The sequence below is a fragment of the Falco cherrug genome, chromosome 7 (genome assembly GCF_023634085.1).
Source record: "Falco cherrug isolate bFalChe1 chromosome 7, bFalChe1.pri, whole genome shotgun sequence".
Classification (NCBI taxonomy): Eukaryota; Metazoa; Chordata; class Aves; order Falconiformes; family Falconidae; genus Falco; species Falco cherrug.
Genome location: NC_073703.1, coordinates 37,929,703 through 37,947,184, shown reverse-complemented (window position 1 = coordinate 37,947,184; position 17,482 = coordinate 37,929,703). Strand labels below are relative to the sequence as shown.

At 35.9% G+C, this 17,482-nt stretch overlaps 1 protein-coding gene across 1 annotated transcript in view; it reads left to right on the top strand.

The window, feature by feature from the left end:
- WDR25 (WD repeat domain 25) overlaps positions 1-17,482 on the top strand; it is a 65,013-nt gene that overhangs the window by 32,119 nt on the left and 15,412 nt on the right. Inside the window, exons 3-4 of the mRNA XM_055716652.1 lie at positions 940-1,087; positions 10,825-10,955. Of these exons, the coding sequence (XP_055572627.1) occupies positions 940-1,087; positions 10,825-10,955 (279 nt within the window). The remainder of the gene's footprint in view (positions 1-939; positions 1,088-10,824; positions 10,956-17,482) is intronic.

Genomic DNA, 17,482 nt, shown 5'->3' with positions numbered 1-17,482 from the left:
GAAAATAGTTTTGATATTTAGCCTTCTCACAAAGTGAATATACTGAATCTTTATATGGGTCAGTTGTTGCTGAACTTCTAATTTTATCTTAAAACTGGCAAAAAAAGCATCATGAAAAGGGTATGCTTTTGATTATTGTGAACTATATTTGGTAACTGAAATTGTAATTCAGACTAATTCTGTTTTCTAAAATATATTATTTGGAAATTGCCTTTCTCTTCAAAAATTCTTTTTAAAATAAGAGCAGGACTATTTATGTTCTGAAAATATTAGTTGTTATATACTTAAAAAAAAAAGGATAACTAGTAGAGTAGGATTTATAGGATTTTCAGAAGTGCTCAGCATCAACATAATTCTGTCCAGAAGAAACTGAAAAATGAGAGGACTGGGACCAGTCCTTAGAAATCTTCATGTAGCTGCATGATGATATTCTTATATGCCTCCTCAGTGAAGTTAAGGTAAAATTCTACTTAAAATTACAACCTGAGTGAGAAATGTGGTAACGGTCTGTCTACAGGCAGATGTGACAGCTGTAATCTGCTAAGATTCCTCTTACTCAATGGAAAGCAAGATACAATAGAGACAAAAATTTGCAAGAAAAATGTTTTAAAGGGAAAATGTGTTTTGATACATCCCTGCACAGAGGTAGAACAGCATTATGAATAGGGAAGTAAAACATGAATTGCAATTGAGAGCAATGTAGACATTTCAAGGAATAATACAAGTCATAAAAATGTATTACTGATTTGTGCCTTGTTAATAAAATGTCCTAGTTCTAATCAACCATGCAATTATTTCAGACAGGCTTTTACAGCTTAACAGATACGACTTCAGAATGCAGAGCTTTCTCAGCCACAACGATTTGCTGTAGCTACTTATCAGTACATAGAAAAAAATATTGTGATTCTTTATGTAATTGTCCTTATTCTTCTTTTTAAGGTATGGGATGCTGTAGATACAGGCTGCTGTTTAAAAACATACTCCTGCCACTCTTGTGCTGTTCGAGCTGCCCGGTGGTCATCTTGTGGAAGAAGGATTCTCAGTGGGGGCTTTGATTCCATGCTGCATTTAACAGATGTAGAAACAGGTAAAGGTCACGTAAGGGTGCATCATAGCCCTATCTTTATTGAGTACAGATAACTTAGGATCTTGTTAGCCTTATTCTTTCTCCTAAAAAATGTAGATAAAATCTATAGATCAAAGTTAGAATTCTTGAAACGTCCTCACAAAAAACAATAAATCTCAGCAATTAAAGGCAGGTGGAGATATTTTAAAAAAACTGAAATATCTTTAACTTCATGATCACATGTAATTTCTGTTGTCAGATACTGCACAGACGAATAGAATGAAACATGTATTATTTTGTGCTCTGTCATGATCATTCGTTAAAGTGTTTGAAGAGCCTCTTAAGGCTGACTTCAGTAACATTTATATATATGGTTAATTTAAACATAGGCTTATACCTCATTCTTAATTGGGTTGGTTTTAAGTTTATGCTTAAAGTTAATTAGGTGATGATTTTTTTCCCCGTTGAATAGGACCTTAATTAGGAGCATAAAAACTTAAAATCTGGTATGGAACTTGACACTGAAGCTGTGTTGCTTTGACAAAAATTGTGAGTTTGACTTGGGATTTGATTCTTGTGACCTTATCAACTAATTTCCTTGATGCTATCTTTCCTCCTGTCTCCTTCATAAACTAAAACGTTTCTATCCACTATATTTTTTCTCTATGTATGTTATCAGCATTCAGACGGCAGCATTCTTTGGAGACATACATAATAGGACACCTCTGTGTGTGTAGAAATAAAGGATTAGGCCTAAAATAGTACCTTGTCAACTGAGGAGATGCAATTTTATTTTTTCCACTTTATTTTTTTTAAATGTTTAATTCCTGCAAAGTTGCAATATTTTTTGTAAGACTACAAAAGAAATCTTTACAGAAATTACAAGCTGTTCTTGTCTAGAAGGGTTTTCTCTTATGTAAAAGTAACTCCATTATGTGTGAGTATCTGGAGAGCAGAAGTTCTCTTCAAGTGATCTGGGAAATTTGTGAATATTGTTCACATGGAAAGAAGATTCTTTTCTGTGCTCTAAGAATTCATTTTTCTCAACATTTGCCATATCAGATGTATTTAAATTCAGTGATGTCTCGAAGGGAGCTGTTGTAATTTGGGAATGTAAAACGTGTGATGCGGTGACAGAATATTGAAGTTTTGAGAATATTCAGGTTTTGTAATGGGGAAAAGAGCTTTATATATTTGATGTAGTAGTACTACATGAATTTGTTCAATTTTTCAGGCTTTTTTATTATTTTTCCGTCTCATTGCAGCAAACTTCTTATTTCTAGTCTCATAACTGAATTTTACTAATCCAAGTGAATTTAATTTTGACCATAGAGCTTACAAATTCTAAACAGAATGGCTACCTCTTAATGGGATTTATAGCAGTAGAATAGATTTTATGTGCCTGAGTCATTTGAAGGGACTACTATGGGGAAAATCTCATTTTATGAAATTGTAGAATGAATTCCAAAGATGCGCAATTTTAATCTTACACTTTGATTTTTAATGTCTGTTTGACTTAACTATCCAGTAATGGGGTAGTATTCTGGATTAAGTTGATTGTAGTGGTTCATTTGAAAGAAGGTATTTCTAGTGTTTTAGGTGATGACAACAATAACAAATTCTACTTACCAAGGTTCAGAACAGATAAGCTTATAAATGGTTCTTTCCTCACTGACTTGCGAGTTATGTAGTTTTTCGAACTACTTAAACTGTGTGTGTAAAGGCAAAATGAATGCTTATAATCCTTAAAAATACTAGATATTCATTATTGCCTTATTTCAAGGACACAGGATGCTTTGTAGCTCCTGTGATCTGCAGTTGTAATGTTGATGTCTGGACCTTACTGTCAGTGAAGTAGGTTTGGAATTTCATTCTGATTTCCTACGCATGCAGGCCAGTTTCTGATTTTCTTCCCTGTTGTATGAAAAAAAAAAAAAACAACCAAAAAACTTTACATTTCAGTTAATTCTTTTCAGAGAAACAGGGCAAGCAGTTTGCCTCTGGAATCCAAATCATTTTGATATAAAAAACCTCATTTCCATTTGAAAAACACTAAGGCAGCTATAAGATTTCGATTTACATTAGTTCACTGAATCATTCATTCCTCTTCACTCTTCATCAGTGCTGAAATGATTTCTTCTTTGATTAACTTCGGATAGATGTTAGAACTGTTCCTTCACAGAGGACTTTTAGACACTTTTTTTGGACTTCGGTCTTAATTACTTTCCATTGCTAGACTGAACTAACTATCAGTGTGTTTAAATGTAGTAAATGCATGCCGGTGGGATTTTATAAATCATAATGCTGTCTTTAAGACTCTGCTCTTTTCTTTTGTGTATGTTGTTCTGGTTCAACATTTTTTTACTTATGTATGCTAAAGTCTAATCTTCTTTGTTTTCAGTATAGATTTTATGTTACATCTGTGTTATAAAAATTACTACATGTCCTTCACCAAAAGAAACCTAACAGTCTGAAGAGAATGACTTTTTAATAGTTTAGGAAAGGTTGCAAATACAGCTTAGTACTTTGTGTGGTATTGAGCTGCTCAGTTGTTTGGGTTTTTTTGTGGGTTTTTTTTTTTTTTTTTTTTGGTCATTCTGTGTTGTTTCTCTGTTGGGAACATAGTTTCTGCCCTATTAAATCAAAATTTGAGTCTAGCTCATTGTTTGTTCTGGGTCTGAGGACAGCTAGTTATGAGATTCTTCAAAGGAATGTGCCAGCATTGTTGTAACAAACAGTGATAGAATAAATTCTCCAGGAAATTTTGTTTCTAAGCTTGGACTGAAGTTTGGGTATCCCTTGTCCTAGGACATTGTGTTTTCTGGAGTGATTTTCTTTTTTTCAGTCTTTGTGATCTGAACAACGTCAGAGTAGAAGCAAATGGTGAAATCTCTTTAGTCACAAAGCAGAATTTTTGTGACATCAGAAAATCCTGATGCAAGGGTAGAAGACACATCTCTGAAAACTTATCCTTCAATTTTACACCATCAAACCTCTTCCCCTTGTCAAGTGTATTTAAGGAAGGTTCTTATTAGAAGATCTATGATGCTGCAAGCAGGAAAAATGGGCTAACAGGAACCTCATGAAGTTCATCAAGGGCAAATGCAAAGTCCTGTGTCTGGAAGGGAGTTATCCTGTGCAAGAGAACAGGCTGATGCTAAACTGGCTAGAAAGCAGCTTTGCAGAAAAATAGCTGGGGGTTCTGGTGCTGAATCAGAATCAGCAGTGTTCTCTTGCAGCAAAGAAGGTCAACTTCATCCCGGGCCAGATTAGCAAGTGTTTACCTAGTACCTGGAGAAGATGATGCCAGGCTCTTCTCAGAGATATGTAGCAAAATGATGAGAGGCAAAGGACAAATGTAGGAAGACAGGACACTTTTTGGCTCAACTTAAGGATCATCAAACACTAAACCAGGCTGTCCAGGGAGGCTGTGGAGTCATTATACTTGGACATACTCAGAACTTCAGTGGACAAAACTCTTAAGTAACCTGCTGCAGCTGGACCTACTTTGGGTAGGGGCTTGGACTAGAGGACCCCTGGAGGTCCAACCTACAGGACTTGTTGATGCTATAATGAAAAACAGGGAAAGAGAAGAATTCAAATTATTGAGGAAGGAGGAGTTCACTTGTCCTGGTTTGGTCAAAATAGATGGTGTTGTACAAGTCGTCTTTTTCAAAATTAATTTTTGTATAGATTGTCAATTACTATCTTAAGTGGTCTTCATTGTCCTAACACCAGGATGTCAAGCTAAGACACTCCACAAATACGGTTTTCTTGGAAAATGTTGTACATATTAAGTATGGATCTGATGCAAAATATGCATAAAATGTTTAAGGAACTTGGGATTATTCATGCATTGCTTACATGAGTGGTTCTGTGGCTGCAGTTTGCATAAGGCAAGTTCAGTACAGCAGCATGATGTTTCATAAATATTAGTAGATCCAAAACCTGCAGCTGAGCTGCCTGTAAAGATTACTGGTCAATATTTTTTTTTTATTGTCCTATTTTATAGACAATATTTCTTAATAAAGCTTTTTGAAAGGTTTTGCAAATATGATGATAATGCAGCAGTCTGGACTAGTGAGACTTCCTGGTTTCGTTCATGTCTCCTAACACCACAAGTTGTAGTCATTTTCTACTCGTGATAGTTCAGACACTTTGTTATTTACAGAGTAGTAAGCAGTGCTATATTTGGAGAGCACTGAAAAAAACCCTCTGCTTTTAAAACAATTCTGGGTCAAGTACATTTGACATTTAACTTCTGTTAAATCCAGATGTAATGGAGATGCTCTACCAACTTTAGAAGGGTAATTGTATTTTTTAAAATTTATTTATAACTATTTTATTTTTGGAATATATGTTTTATTCATCAGTGGATTTTTCATTAGTCACAAATGAATTGGTACAATAGAGCAGGCAGAACATTGGCGGGGTTGATACTATTTGCATATTGTAGATACTCTTCATTTCTTTAATATTATGACAGAGGGAATGTTCCAAGAAATTTTGGCACATTTCCTATTTTGCCAAATGCTGCAGTGGTGTTTTATTTCATGGACTGATCTTGATTTCAAATATAACTTCCTCAGATTTATAATGGGGGGTTTAAACTCCCTATTATTTTGCAACTTTTCACATTACTGTGGCTTGGATACTGAAATTAAGCTTTGCTTTTTGAAGGGAAGTTCAGAATATATATAATGTGGTTGCTTAAATCTAGTTTGTTAACTTGTTTTATTTTACATTATTTTGAGAGCTTCTTTACAGAACATTTTGTACCTCCAAAAGGATGGTCCAAATTTGCTTTTCTTTATTTTCTTTTATTTTCTGATTTGGTAGTCCTATAGATATAACATTATTATTTTTAATGTAACTGTATTTGTTCACATAGGAGTTTTAGTTCTCATACATAAATGTCTCCTCAGGAAAGCTATGACTTTCTTCTCCTATTCCTCCTCTCCTCTCCCAATACTATTTAGATAGTATATTGTTTTAATATCGTTTTATATGATGCCTCAGAAAAAATCCCAGTTGGTTGAGTTTTCTTTTTTATTTCATTTTTTTTTTTGTTTGAATAAATACAGGCATCTCTGATGTGAGGTCAAAGGTTCCCCCCCAATTCTGCAGTTTTAAGTAATACGTTGGACATAATTTAGTGGTCAGTCTCCAGCTAGGAGGTAACAGCATTTTGGTTTTGATACTCACTAATGTAAAGTTTTGCAATAAGAAGACAAAAAAATATTTATTTTGGGGACACTTTCAAGGGTAAAAGATAAAATGTTCTAATATTTCAAGCACCTTTGCATGCCAGAAACTTGCGACTATGTCAGGGAAAAAATTAGGAAACGCATATAGTCAGTATAATGTTAATTCTTGGAAAAATAATAAAGCAATTTGTAAGCATGCCAAGATACAATGGATAAATAACAGCCAACGTCAATTTTTTAAGAACAAATTATGTCTGATCAATCTAATGTTTCTCTCACTGTTGTGCATGACAGAGATTGTGACTGTAATGAGATTTTTTTTTTAAAATATATAGTCTTGTGTCTTTTTGTAAACACAGTAGGGAAATCCATTCTACTTAGCAAGATTACTCTCATGTCCTTGTAAGTCTTGGGCTTCACTTTTCTTTGCGTACCAGGGTAAGGAAGTGAATGTTTCTGGATCATGCAGGTAGGGGGGTGAACCTGAGGACCACTAAACACAGTTATAGAAGCATCCTGTGCTCAATCACTGGGCTGATGTTCTGTGAAAAATTCACAGTGTTAAATAGCCTTTAAAATATCTGATTTCATAGTTGAGCAGTTTCACAGTAGGCTGCAGCATAAAGGAGCAGAAACATATGTTCAAGATCTTTTTAAAGATATTTTTTTTTAATACTGTGTATGTTACTGGTGAGCTTTTAATGAATGAAGAACTGAATTAAAGCACTTAAAAATATATAACACACTGCAAAGATGTAGTGGATATTGTTACTGAAATTGTGAAAATTAAAGATTGAGAGAACGTTTAGAGAACGTTTGCTTTCTGCTAAGGTATAACCACCTCTTATCTAGGCAAATGGTATGTGGTATGGATTTTCCTTCAATTAGCCAAATAGATTTTCAGAAGATGTAATTTTCTGCAGTCTGTGAATTGGTTGAATATTTGTTATACTGCCTTTAGGAGCTAAGATGCAATAAATATATACACAATAAAGGTATATACAGGCTTGCTGAATTACAGCTGTTGTATTCTATTACGGATAAGGGAGTCTTCCTCTCAAAGGACATCTTTTACAATATATAAAATGAAACCCCAAAATTTTGAATATTTAATGTTAATAAACTGAATAATTGTAGAGAAAAATATACGTAGCTGTAAATACTGACTTCCAGAAAGGTAGAGCAGGGTCTCTAGCAAACATTGAAGCTGGATTTCTGAAGCAATGAAGCTTCCATCATAGCCTGGTTAAAGCCTGGAAAGCAGCAAATTCTGCTCATAGTAGTAAAACACACTAAATAAAGTTTGTACAGAAAAGGGCTAAGAATGCAATGGATTTAATACCAAATTGCATGAGATATTTTATTCCATATCATCTTCTGTACTGTTCTGTTCCATCTCTCGTATGGATTTTTTTTTTCCTAAATTTCTGAGGTTCTGAAAGATTTACGGTGGTAGAGGTTTCATAACTGTGTAGAGAATCTGCCTCAGTGCTTCAGCCCTTTAGTCCCAATACCCCAGAGGTATGGGTTGAAGGGATGTATTAATACAAATGTTAGGAAATTTCATTTTGCTGGGTCCAGGCATGTTTGTACGACAAGCAGTCCAACATAGCTTCTGTGTATCCTGCATGAATTTTAGTTCTAGCAGTAAGAGAGTTCCCTTTCTGTAATGTTATGATTTCCCCCTTTTGAGTATGTTTGCTGCTGCTTTGCTTTTCTACATTCCAGCCTTCTTGTTTTCTGTGACATGCTAATAGAATGAAATTCCTGGATACATCTAATAATGCCAGACTCTTCAGAACACGGTCTGCTGAGTTTCCAAAAAGAGGCGTTGGATTGAATTTCACTTTGGGGGGTGAGAGAATGAGAAAGAGAGTTTTATTTCAAAGTATTAATTAGAGAGCCTGAGCTTTTAAGATTAATGTGTTGTGATTGCTCCTCAAACCAGTCGAAATGCTAGCATGGTTAATATCTGCATCAAACAGAAGGTAACAGCTTAAAACAGGAAAAAGAAGGTTAAACAGTATGGAGGTGAGTAAGATACTCGGATTGTTTGCATGAATTTTATTTATTATCACACTAATGTAGAATTCATAGTACTGAGATTGTTACAGTGTAATTCTGCTAGTGACTGTCCCTGAGAGCTTTTGCATAAATAACAGCCTCTGGAAGACAAGAAAAGGGCAAAAATGGTGCCCACTTCTCTTTAAAATGGGGAGATGGAGTAGGGAAATGGAGAATTTTAGTTTCTGGATAAAATATGGAGCAAATGATGGAATTACTTGGAAGTTGTTGGGGATAAGATTGAAAGATGGACTAAATAAAAAATTAGATCAATGTTCTTTCTATGGAAAAGGTAACAGATGTTGTAGTTAGTAGATGAAACACATCTTGAATTTAGTGCACAACTTTTTTTGGTTGTCTTTTTCATGTCTTAGGCTAGAGAGCACAATGGCAAGAAAAATGTATATATTATAGAAAAATCAATTTTCAGAAGTCTTGTGGAGGTAAAAACATTTTAATAAAGCCATTTAAACAATTAATGTTTGACAAAAAGTTAAATGATGAGTTCCACTGGATTACTTAGGTATATGCCTAATGCCATTTGGACAACACACTTTATGGAGAACAGTGGCCGTGTCATGCATCCTTTGTAAAGCTGTTTGAGAGGATTAGTACAGGTAGGCTGCAGTTCTGCTGACTTCTGCCTGCAGTGCCATTGAAAACTTGTTGATTATGCTCCCAGAGTTTATTAAACTAGGTACTAGTAGGAGCTAAATTCCTTTGGGATCGAAGTGCTATTAAACTGACTAGTGAACCTCCATGGGGAAATTCAGTATTTTCTCAAGTACTGTGGATGGCAGTAAGATATATAGGTATGTGGCTTTTCTAAAGCCTGCAAATGATGCCTGGTAGTGGCATACATGAGAGCAATATCTTGTTGCTTCTTTAACTAATGATTTTAATACTTTCTTCCTTCCCTGTGGAGTATTTCTTTTTTTTTTTTTTTTAGCTATTGCTGAAAGCTCCCATGATTAGAGATGGTCACTGTTGCATATGACTTGTAGACAGAACCTCTGTGGCCCTTATGACTTTTTTCTCTTTCTGGGGAAGGAACTTATGGACTAAATTAAATCTTTCACTTGGTAGTGACAGAGAGGCCCTTTAGGCCTTGCATGGGTAATAGGTGGAGAATCTTTTTAAAGAAAACAAAAACCTCCTACAAAACCCAGTGTTCATGTAGGACAACACTTACCCCTCCCTTATGCTCCCTGCAATCTATTTTCCCTGCCCCTGCTAGCTTGGAGAGCATGTGTGATGAAGTAAAATATCTCTTTCTTATCTTCTTTAAAAAGAATAAATAATTTGTCAAGTCTTAGCTTCTTGACTGTGTAAGTTGAGTTCAGCAGATGGGGAAAATAGAACTGATGAAATCAAATAAATTGGCTCCAAATCATGAAATAAACATTAAAAAAAAATCAATATGAATGATTTTCAGTATTGTTCACCTAACAGTAAGTATTTACATCTGTCACTAATGTTTTTAGCTCAAAGTATTTTTCATTTGTTTAGGAAAGCCTATCTTAAGACAGCTCTCACTTGCTAAAAACACAGATTAATGAATATTTTAAGAGCTTTTGTCACAGTGTTTTAAGGTGTTTTTTTTCTCACTTCTGCAGTACCTTCTTCAGTGTGGCTTAAAGCAGTAACTTTATTTAATGTAGATCTTTATATATAAAATATAGAATATAAAGCACAGCTGAAATTGTGAAACTGAGCAGATGTATTTATCTTGGTCTGTGCTGCTGTTCCAAAAATTATATTTCAGCAAATGCATATTAATATCATGAATTTGTTAGGATGAAAGGAAGCAGTGGACTGTGGAAAAGTTCTACAAATTAACCCAGCTGAATTCTATTGCCTTCGAAAGTGTCAACAATCAAATTGATACTAACCACAGGATCCTGTGGAAATTAGTGTACACAATTAAATGTTGGGAGCAGTGTATCCATGGGAACAGCTATTGCCTTGATATGATGGTATGCAAATTATTTCCTACTTTCAAGGTGAAGTTTCACTCCTACTTTCACAGAAAGTAAACAACTCGAGTTGTACTACAGCTTGGGATGTTGTTTTTCTGTACAGACAGTATTTTATTCTAGTGATTTTTATCCCACTGAAAAAAAAAAAAGACTATGGTTTCTTTGTAGGGAAACATTCAACCATTACATCTGTGGATTTAGTCCTGCATGTCGACTGACCTGGGCTCTCAGTGGAGCTCCTCTCCTTGGTGTGGGAAACCACTGGTTCTCTCCGTTCAGTAAGAGGCAGTCAGTGGTGTAGAGGCTCATGTGCAGGGGAATTCTCACGTGGATAAAAATTAGTGAGATCAGTCTTGTATTTTCAGTAGTGTAGCCCCAGATACTTGAAATATGTTACTATAAATATATTAATCTTTGATAACCTTGATGTTTTTGAAACTAGGTTGAAATGAATAACGTATTTCATTTGCTGCTCAAATTTTAACCTCCACTTATTATTTTATTTTAGGGAAGCAGATATTCAGCAGCAAAAATGAATTTAGGATCAGCGTGCTGAAATTCCACCCTACAGAGTCAAATATTTTCATTTGTGGAGGGTTCAGCCCAGAAGTTAAAGCTTGGGATATAAGGACTTCTAAGGTAATGGAAATCTTATTTTCTCTTTCTTTTTTTGAATACTTCCTAAGTTATATGTGCTGTGCATTAGTAAGCTGCTAGATGTACTGTTTTTTTTTCAATGAAAAGTTATTCTGAAGTATTTTGAATTTGTCTTTGATTGTGTTGCCCTTTGTTGATATGAACCTCTGTAATGTTTTTGAAACACAAAGAGGAACATTGTACATAAAAAATAGGATTATTTTTTTTTTGGTTTGTTTATGTTAATATGAGTATGATATAGTTGGATTAAATAAAGCCAATATCTCACTTCAGGACTGTGAAAAGCAGTTGCGTGCTAGGAAGCAGTACAGCTAACTTGCTTTTCAAGCCATTACGTGTGGGTCAGGATGTGTCTGCCTCTACCCTTTGTGTAGAAGCCTGGAGTAATTTTTACGTTCATGAAGGGCCACAGAGAGGCAGGTATAGCCTCTGCCTTTACTGTATTGTGAACCATGAAGAACAGCATGCTCCCAGCTGCTGTTCAGAGCTCAGGTAAGACCAGAGCTTTACTCTGCCAGTGGAAGCATAAGGCAAGCCGACATCCTTATGCACAGAACAGCTCAAAGAGCAGCAATGACTGTAAAGTAAGTAGTTCTTTGTTTTCCTTTGAATTTGTATGTGGGTAGATCCTACTCATCATAGTTACCCATCTGTTTGCTCTTAAGGGTGACAGAAGAGATCTGAAAAATAAGATTGCTTATCCAAACTTTGTCTCTGACTTTGTACCAAGAACAATAGCTGAGAGATATAGGCAGATGCATTTCAGGTCTGAGGGCTCTAACAGGAGAGCTCTGAAATCATTATGGGAGTTGTTCTACTGCGGAAACACAGTATTCTTGTGCAAATAACAATCTAGTTCCTGTGCTGCAGTTGTTCTTTTGAATTTGTCACTGATATTTGAGAAAATAATTTAATTGTGTAGGATCTATACCATAGGCTTCCCTCACGTGAATTAAGTTCTTACGAGAAAAATGTTAGTAATGTACATACCAAGACTGCCAAGTCTGAGACTACTCTGAAAATAAATTTACTATGAGTTTCAGAGTTACAACATCAGTGTGAAAACCTTTGTAAAAAGCGTGATGGGATTTATTCCATCCATCGTGCTTGTACGGTGGCTAGTTTTCCTTAATAAGGATATGAAGAGATACTCAAAGCACAGTTCTATGAAGGAAGATGAATCTGGTTTTAGATTACAAAAATTGTAAATACTTGTGATAAAGAATATTTGCAACTTTTTAAAAAGTGATGAGATTTTCCATATTAACTCTTCCCTCCCTCCCCCTGCCTTGCACTGCTATACGGTATTCTGGTGGTGTTGGTAACCGATTTTGGTGTACTGTCTTTAGCATAGGCAACTTATAGAACATGCAAATACATGTTGTGCAAATAGCAAACAATGCCAGTTCAAAGTGTTTTCATTCCAGATGATCAAAGGTCACCCTGCAAATTTACTGTAGAACAAAAACTTTTTTTTTCTGGCAGGGGACTGGAGAAGACAGACTAACACAAGTCTCCTCTCCAGAACAACAGGGTCAGTGGTTTCATAGCATGCAAATGAAGTAGGGAATACAATTGTTCTTTCTTGAGATTCTCATAACAGTAGACCTTAATTATGGGGAGGAGGTGTAGTCTGTAATTGAATGCTTAGCTGTCCTTTTTAACATAGAGGAGCCATTGTATGTCATGGTAGGCTGAACTTCCTTTAAGAGCAGCCTCGGGAACTAAATGGGTATCCTCTTTTTACGGCTTAAAGATTGTTGACCATAGTGTCAAGTTTGAGGTATTTGATCTTGGTCAAGGAGAAAATGGCAGGTGTAGGTGACAAAACATTTTTTCTGAGAATTTTCTACCTTGGTGCGATAAGCTTTCCTGTAAAAGATATTGTCGTTACACACAAAGTCAAGTGATAGTCTAGCTGTGTACAAAGCCAGAGACATTCTTTCACCCCCTGTAGTTTCTTTATTATGGATTTTACGTCTTTGTATATCTTTGAGTGACTGTCTCCGAGAATCCTGTAAAGGTGATTTTTCTCTAGATTTGAAATCAACTGTGATGAGCACGTTCATGCCAAAAATGGCAGTACATCCAGCTTGCATGCGTCTAAGGTGCCCGGACTCTGCAGAGGGGAAAATAAGTTATTCTGTTCTATAATAACCAACAACCAAAATGATGACAAAGATGTCCCTGTCTGGATGGTAGTTCATGTCGGATATGGTTAGAAATCTTTCACAGACAGTAGGAGACAATCTCCAATATTGATAGTGGAGAAGGCATAAAATAAGGATAGCAGAAAAAATTCAGTTTCAAGGAAATTAAAGATTTACTTACAATGGATATTTACAGTTCAAGGGTTATACTTGAATAAGATGGGTTTTTTTCAGCAATTCTGATAGCAGAGATTGTGATGACAAGACCTGAGGACTAACTAAGCAAAATTTGCATTGACTCGAGTTAAGGGGCTAAATAACAGATGTTAATGCTTGTGCTAGATAAATTAGTTCTGAGTCATCTCCTGAGTCTGCTGCTCTCCTATTGTGAGTATCTCTGCCAATCCCTGGTGTTTTGGTTTTATCTTTGAACAATGTTATGGCATCACCGAGAAAAATGGCTTGAAAAATGCTGTTCTTGGTCCTTTTTTCCCCTTGTGAAATGCCAGTTTCATTAGTGCTTTCCCTTGGTACCAGACGAGGTATCAAGCAGTATTCTATTCCAAGCAACGAAGACAATAAATGTGTTCATCTCTTAAAGGAGGTCCGTCCTTTCAGGTTTTGAATTCTGGTGGTGCCTCAGCTCAACCACAGCCAAACTGTTAATTGATATGTCTGGCAAACTTGGTTGTAGTTCAGGCCTGGGTAAACATAGATTCACAAAACAGTTTCTTGTGGACAGGAGCAGGTATGGGACAGCATGTGCTTCTTAACCTGGACTGCAGCATGTGCATCCCAGGCTGTGGTTGCCAAATTTTGCCAGCCACCTTAGCTTGCTGTTCCACAGGAGATGCCTCCCACAGAAATACATGCGTTTTGGTGCTACAAGACTGGAGTTTGCTGGTTGACAAAGGGGCAATATTGTCTTGAAGAGTCCTGGAAAAGCATTCCTGAAAAGCAGCAATAGAGAGGAACCAGGTGTCCTTCACTAATGTACAGTGTTGCTGGAACAGGGAGAAGGTAAGTAGAGAGATGTAGAACATAGTTTACATGAGGCATTATTGCAGTGAGGAGCAGATGTGTTGAGATGGAGGTTGCAGTAGAAGATGAAAAGATAAGGGGCACTATGCAGTTTGTGAGGTGTTGTCCTTTGTCAAAGGCATTGTAAGAAGGCAAAGGAGCAAATCTGTACTGATAAACTGTGGACTTTAACAGCCTACCCATTCATACCCTCTGTAATTCTGGCTACCAGTAGCCTGGCTTGAAGTGATGTTCAGATATAGTAACTTTTGTGTAAACTACATCTGGCAAAATCACAGAGGAAACCTGCAGTTTTCAGTATTTTACCAACTGCACAGTTATAAGAAATAACAGTTATGCTTGGGGTACACCTTTGTGTAGGTTGCAGGGGATGACACATAAGCTTGTGTGTGTCTGCATGCAGAGCCAGTAGTGAATGCTTTAGGTGACATCTGTGATTCATTTCCAGAGGACAGAGACCGTAAAAACCATTTATATCTGTGTAGAATAGGAACATGAATAATTAACATTTTATTAATTTGACTATACATTGTCTAAACTAGCCCTCATGTTTTCTGCTAATTAGGCAGTATATGATCTTTATGACATTCAAACAGTGTTTTATTGTATCTTTATGCTTTACTGCCTTTTTTGAATCCATACTTACTGATCTGGGCATGGTGACTTTTTCACAGGGGTACAATGGGATATTTGTCTTTCCATGGGCCATTCCCTCTATGCTTTTAATACGGTTGCCAATTTTTCCTTTTGGACTGAGAATGTTGCTGTTGTGTGTTGTATGTTATAGCATCGCATGCTGTGACATCCTTTGATTGCATCTTATGATGTGGTTTCTCAAAAGGCCGTACGTTCTGTGGCCAGAATGCTATCCAAAGCAAAAATGAGACTAGCCGAATAATGCATTATCATCTCAGTGACTAACTATACACTCATTTTTGCAATGCTGAGGCTCCAGCCCTGGCACCTGCCTTAGAGAGCTGTTGCTCACTGAGGAATGCACACAGTGGTTGTCTCTGTACCTGCAGGACAATCCAGTATTTAGAAAGTTTGTGTGTAACTTATGTCTATAAGCTGATGGTAATGAACAGATGAACAGATAACGGAAACATCCCACTGTATTACAGGGGAAAAAAAATTACATTCCCAGAGAATAAATGAATTAATGTGTATTCTGACAGGTAAAATAGGAAAGGTTTTAGGCTTGGTAAAACAAAATCCCAGCCTACTTCTTTTTCATAGTGCCTGTACTGGGTTATCGCTGGGAGTTTTTAGAAGCTGTTACCTGCTTTGTTCATTGGGAAACAATTCTATTAATGTAAAACTTCACGAGTTGGAAAACTCTAGCCAATTAAGTAGTGCATGAGGAATATGAATTTTAAAAACAAGCAATGTCTAATCACATTATAAAGTGGAAGGCTTGGGTTTAGCCTGGTAACGGATATTGATCTTTTTTTTGTTTGTTTGATATATTTGCTTATTTGAAAGCCATAATTTTGTGTGTACTGTGATTGTCTAAAGCAGCAGTGTGGTTTATTCTCTTACTTTTTCCAAAAAGGGGGTGGGAGCTTCTGTTATCCTTGTGATTTTTATTTTTTTCCCCATTTGGGGTAGCTGTAGCTCAGTGGTAGGTGTAGACTGTTAGACACCTACATTTGTATTGGTTTTAAAATCTGAAAGACTGGGTGTGTATGGAGTGAACAAGGATGGTCATAGCTAAGTGTGGAGAAAAGGGAGAAAAATATCAACTCTTTTCATTGCTTATGGCTTCTTGCAGAATGGTGAGTATCACCTATGCATCGTTACTGCAAAATAGCGTAGTTACATTTCATACTCTCAGTAGGACAGTGTGCTGGTTTGAAATGAATCATCAATGTCATCAGTACCTCATGTCTGCTTCTCCCTAGTTTGAGGGGATTCAAATAATTGTTCAGATATTCCTGCTTTCAGCTTATACTGTTATCTATATTCACAAGATAAAAACAGAATGCTTTCTGTCTTTTCCATCTTATGCATTTATGGCCAAATTCAAGATTGAATAAAGTGTCCTGGCCAATATTTTGAAACTTGTCCTGTTCTAACAAGTGTCATTTGCTCTTAACTGAAATAGATGTCTGAGGCCTCTTGCCACTTCATTTCAGTTTTGATGCAAACAACATTTATATCTTTCAAGTTCTTTCATCCCAATTCATTAGAAGATTTTCCTGTTTTGCCTGTTCTTTCAAGTGTGTTAACCTGTCATTCAGCTTGCAATGATGTGTGAGTGAACTAATGATTATTTTGTTCCCATCATCATACTCCTGATAGCCTTTTCAGGCTCTGCAGCATATTCTGTCAATAGAGTGAGCATCCTAAATCAAGAGCTTGAATCTTGTTACTCATTGCACATTGAAAACTCAATTTCAGCATTCACTGGTAATTCAATTTCTGAGGTCATTCTTTAGGATATACTCCTGTGTTTTAACAGGCTACCCACTTGTACATCTTAAATGTAACTATGGGAGGCAAAATGATAATTGTATATCAGGAAATGAGGGAATTTTTGGTGGAAATTCAGAGCAAAGCATTAGGCTTCACAGAGGTAGAGAAAATGACTAATAACAAAAAATTACACATACATGCAGTGGTTGAATTGGGCTGCTTTATGCCAATGTACCACATTGGTGCTTTCTGCTGATAGAAAATGATGTAGAATAGCTAATAGTGGTATTTTTCCAAATTAGTACTTTACAAATCTCACTTTTTTGATGTGCAACCCATTTTTAACTGGAGCATAAATTTATGAGCATAAATTACTAATATTTATTCATGTATTGAATGTGATATAAAAATTGGATTTCTAAGTCCGGAGAAAATGAATATAGGTTTGAGGCAGCCTTTCAGCTACTAAAACATTGAGAAATGTACAGTAGGCTATTAATCAGAAAGGTAGATCTAAAAAAAAAAAAAAAAGTTGAAAGACATTTATCGCTATCCATGTTCTGTTGAGCAAATAGGCAAAATGATTTCAAATGTTACATTGAGTATTGAGCAAGATAAAGAATGAAAGATCAATAAGCAAGTTAAAATCCTCAACATAAAGCTAAACAATATATTTCAGAAATTAATGGATGAAACAGCTTCTTAACTGGTTAGTGAAATGTAAAGTACACAGGCATCTCAAAATTACACAGACAAGTAATCAAAGCCTGGGGGGAAAAAAGAGAATAAACCCCTCAGTTGAATAGTGTGTAGAGATTTATTATAGTGGTAGTTCTTTATGTTCGTGTTAAACACAGTTTTGCTTCTATGCTGAAAAGATCATTCTGAAGATCTTATATT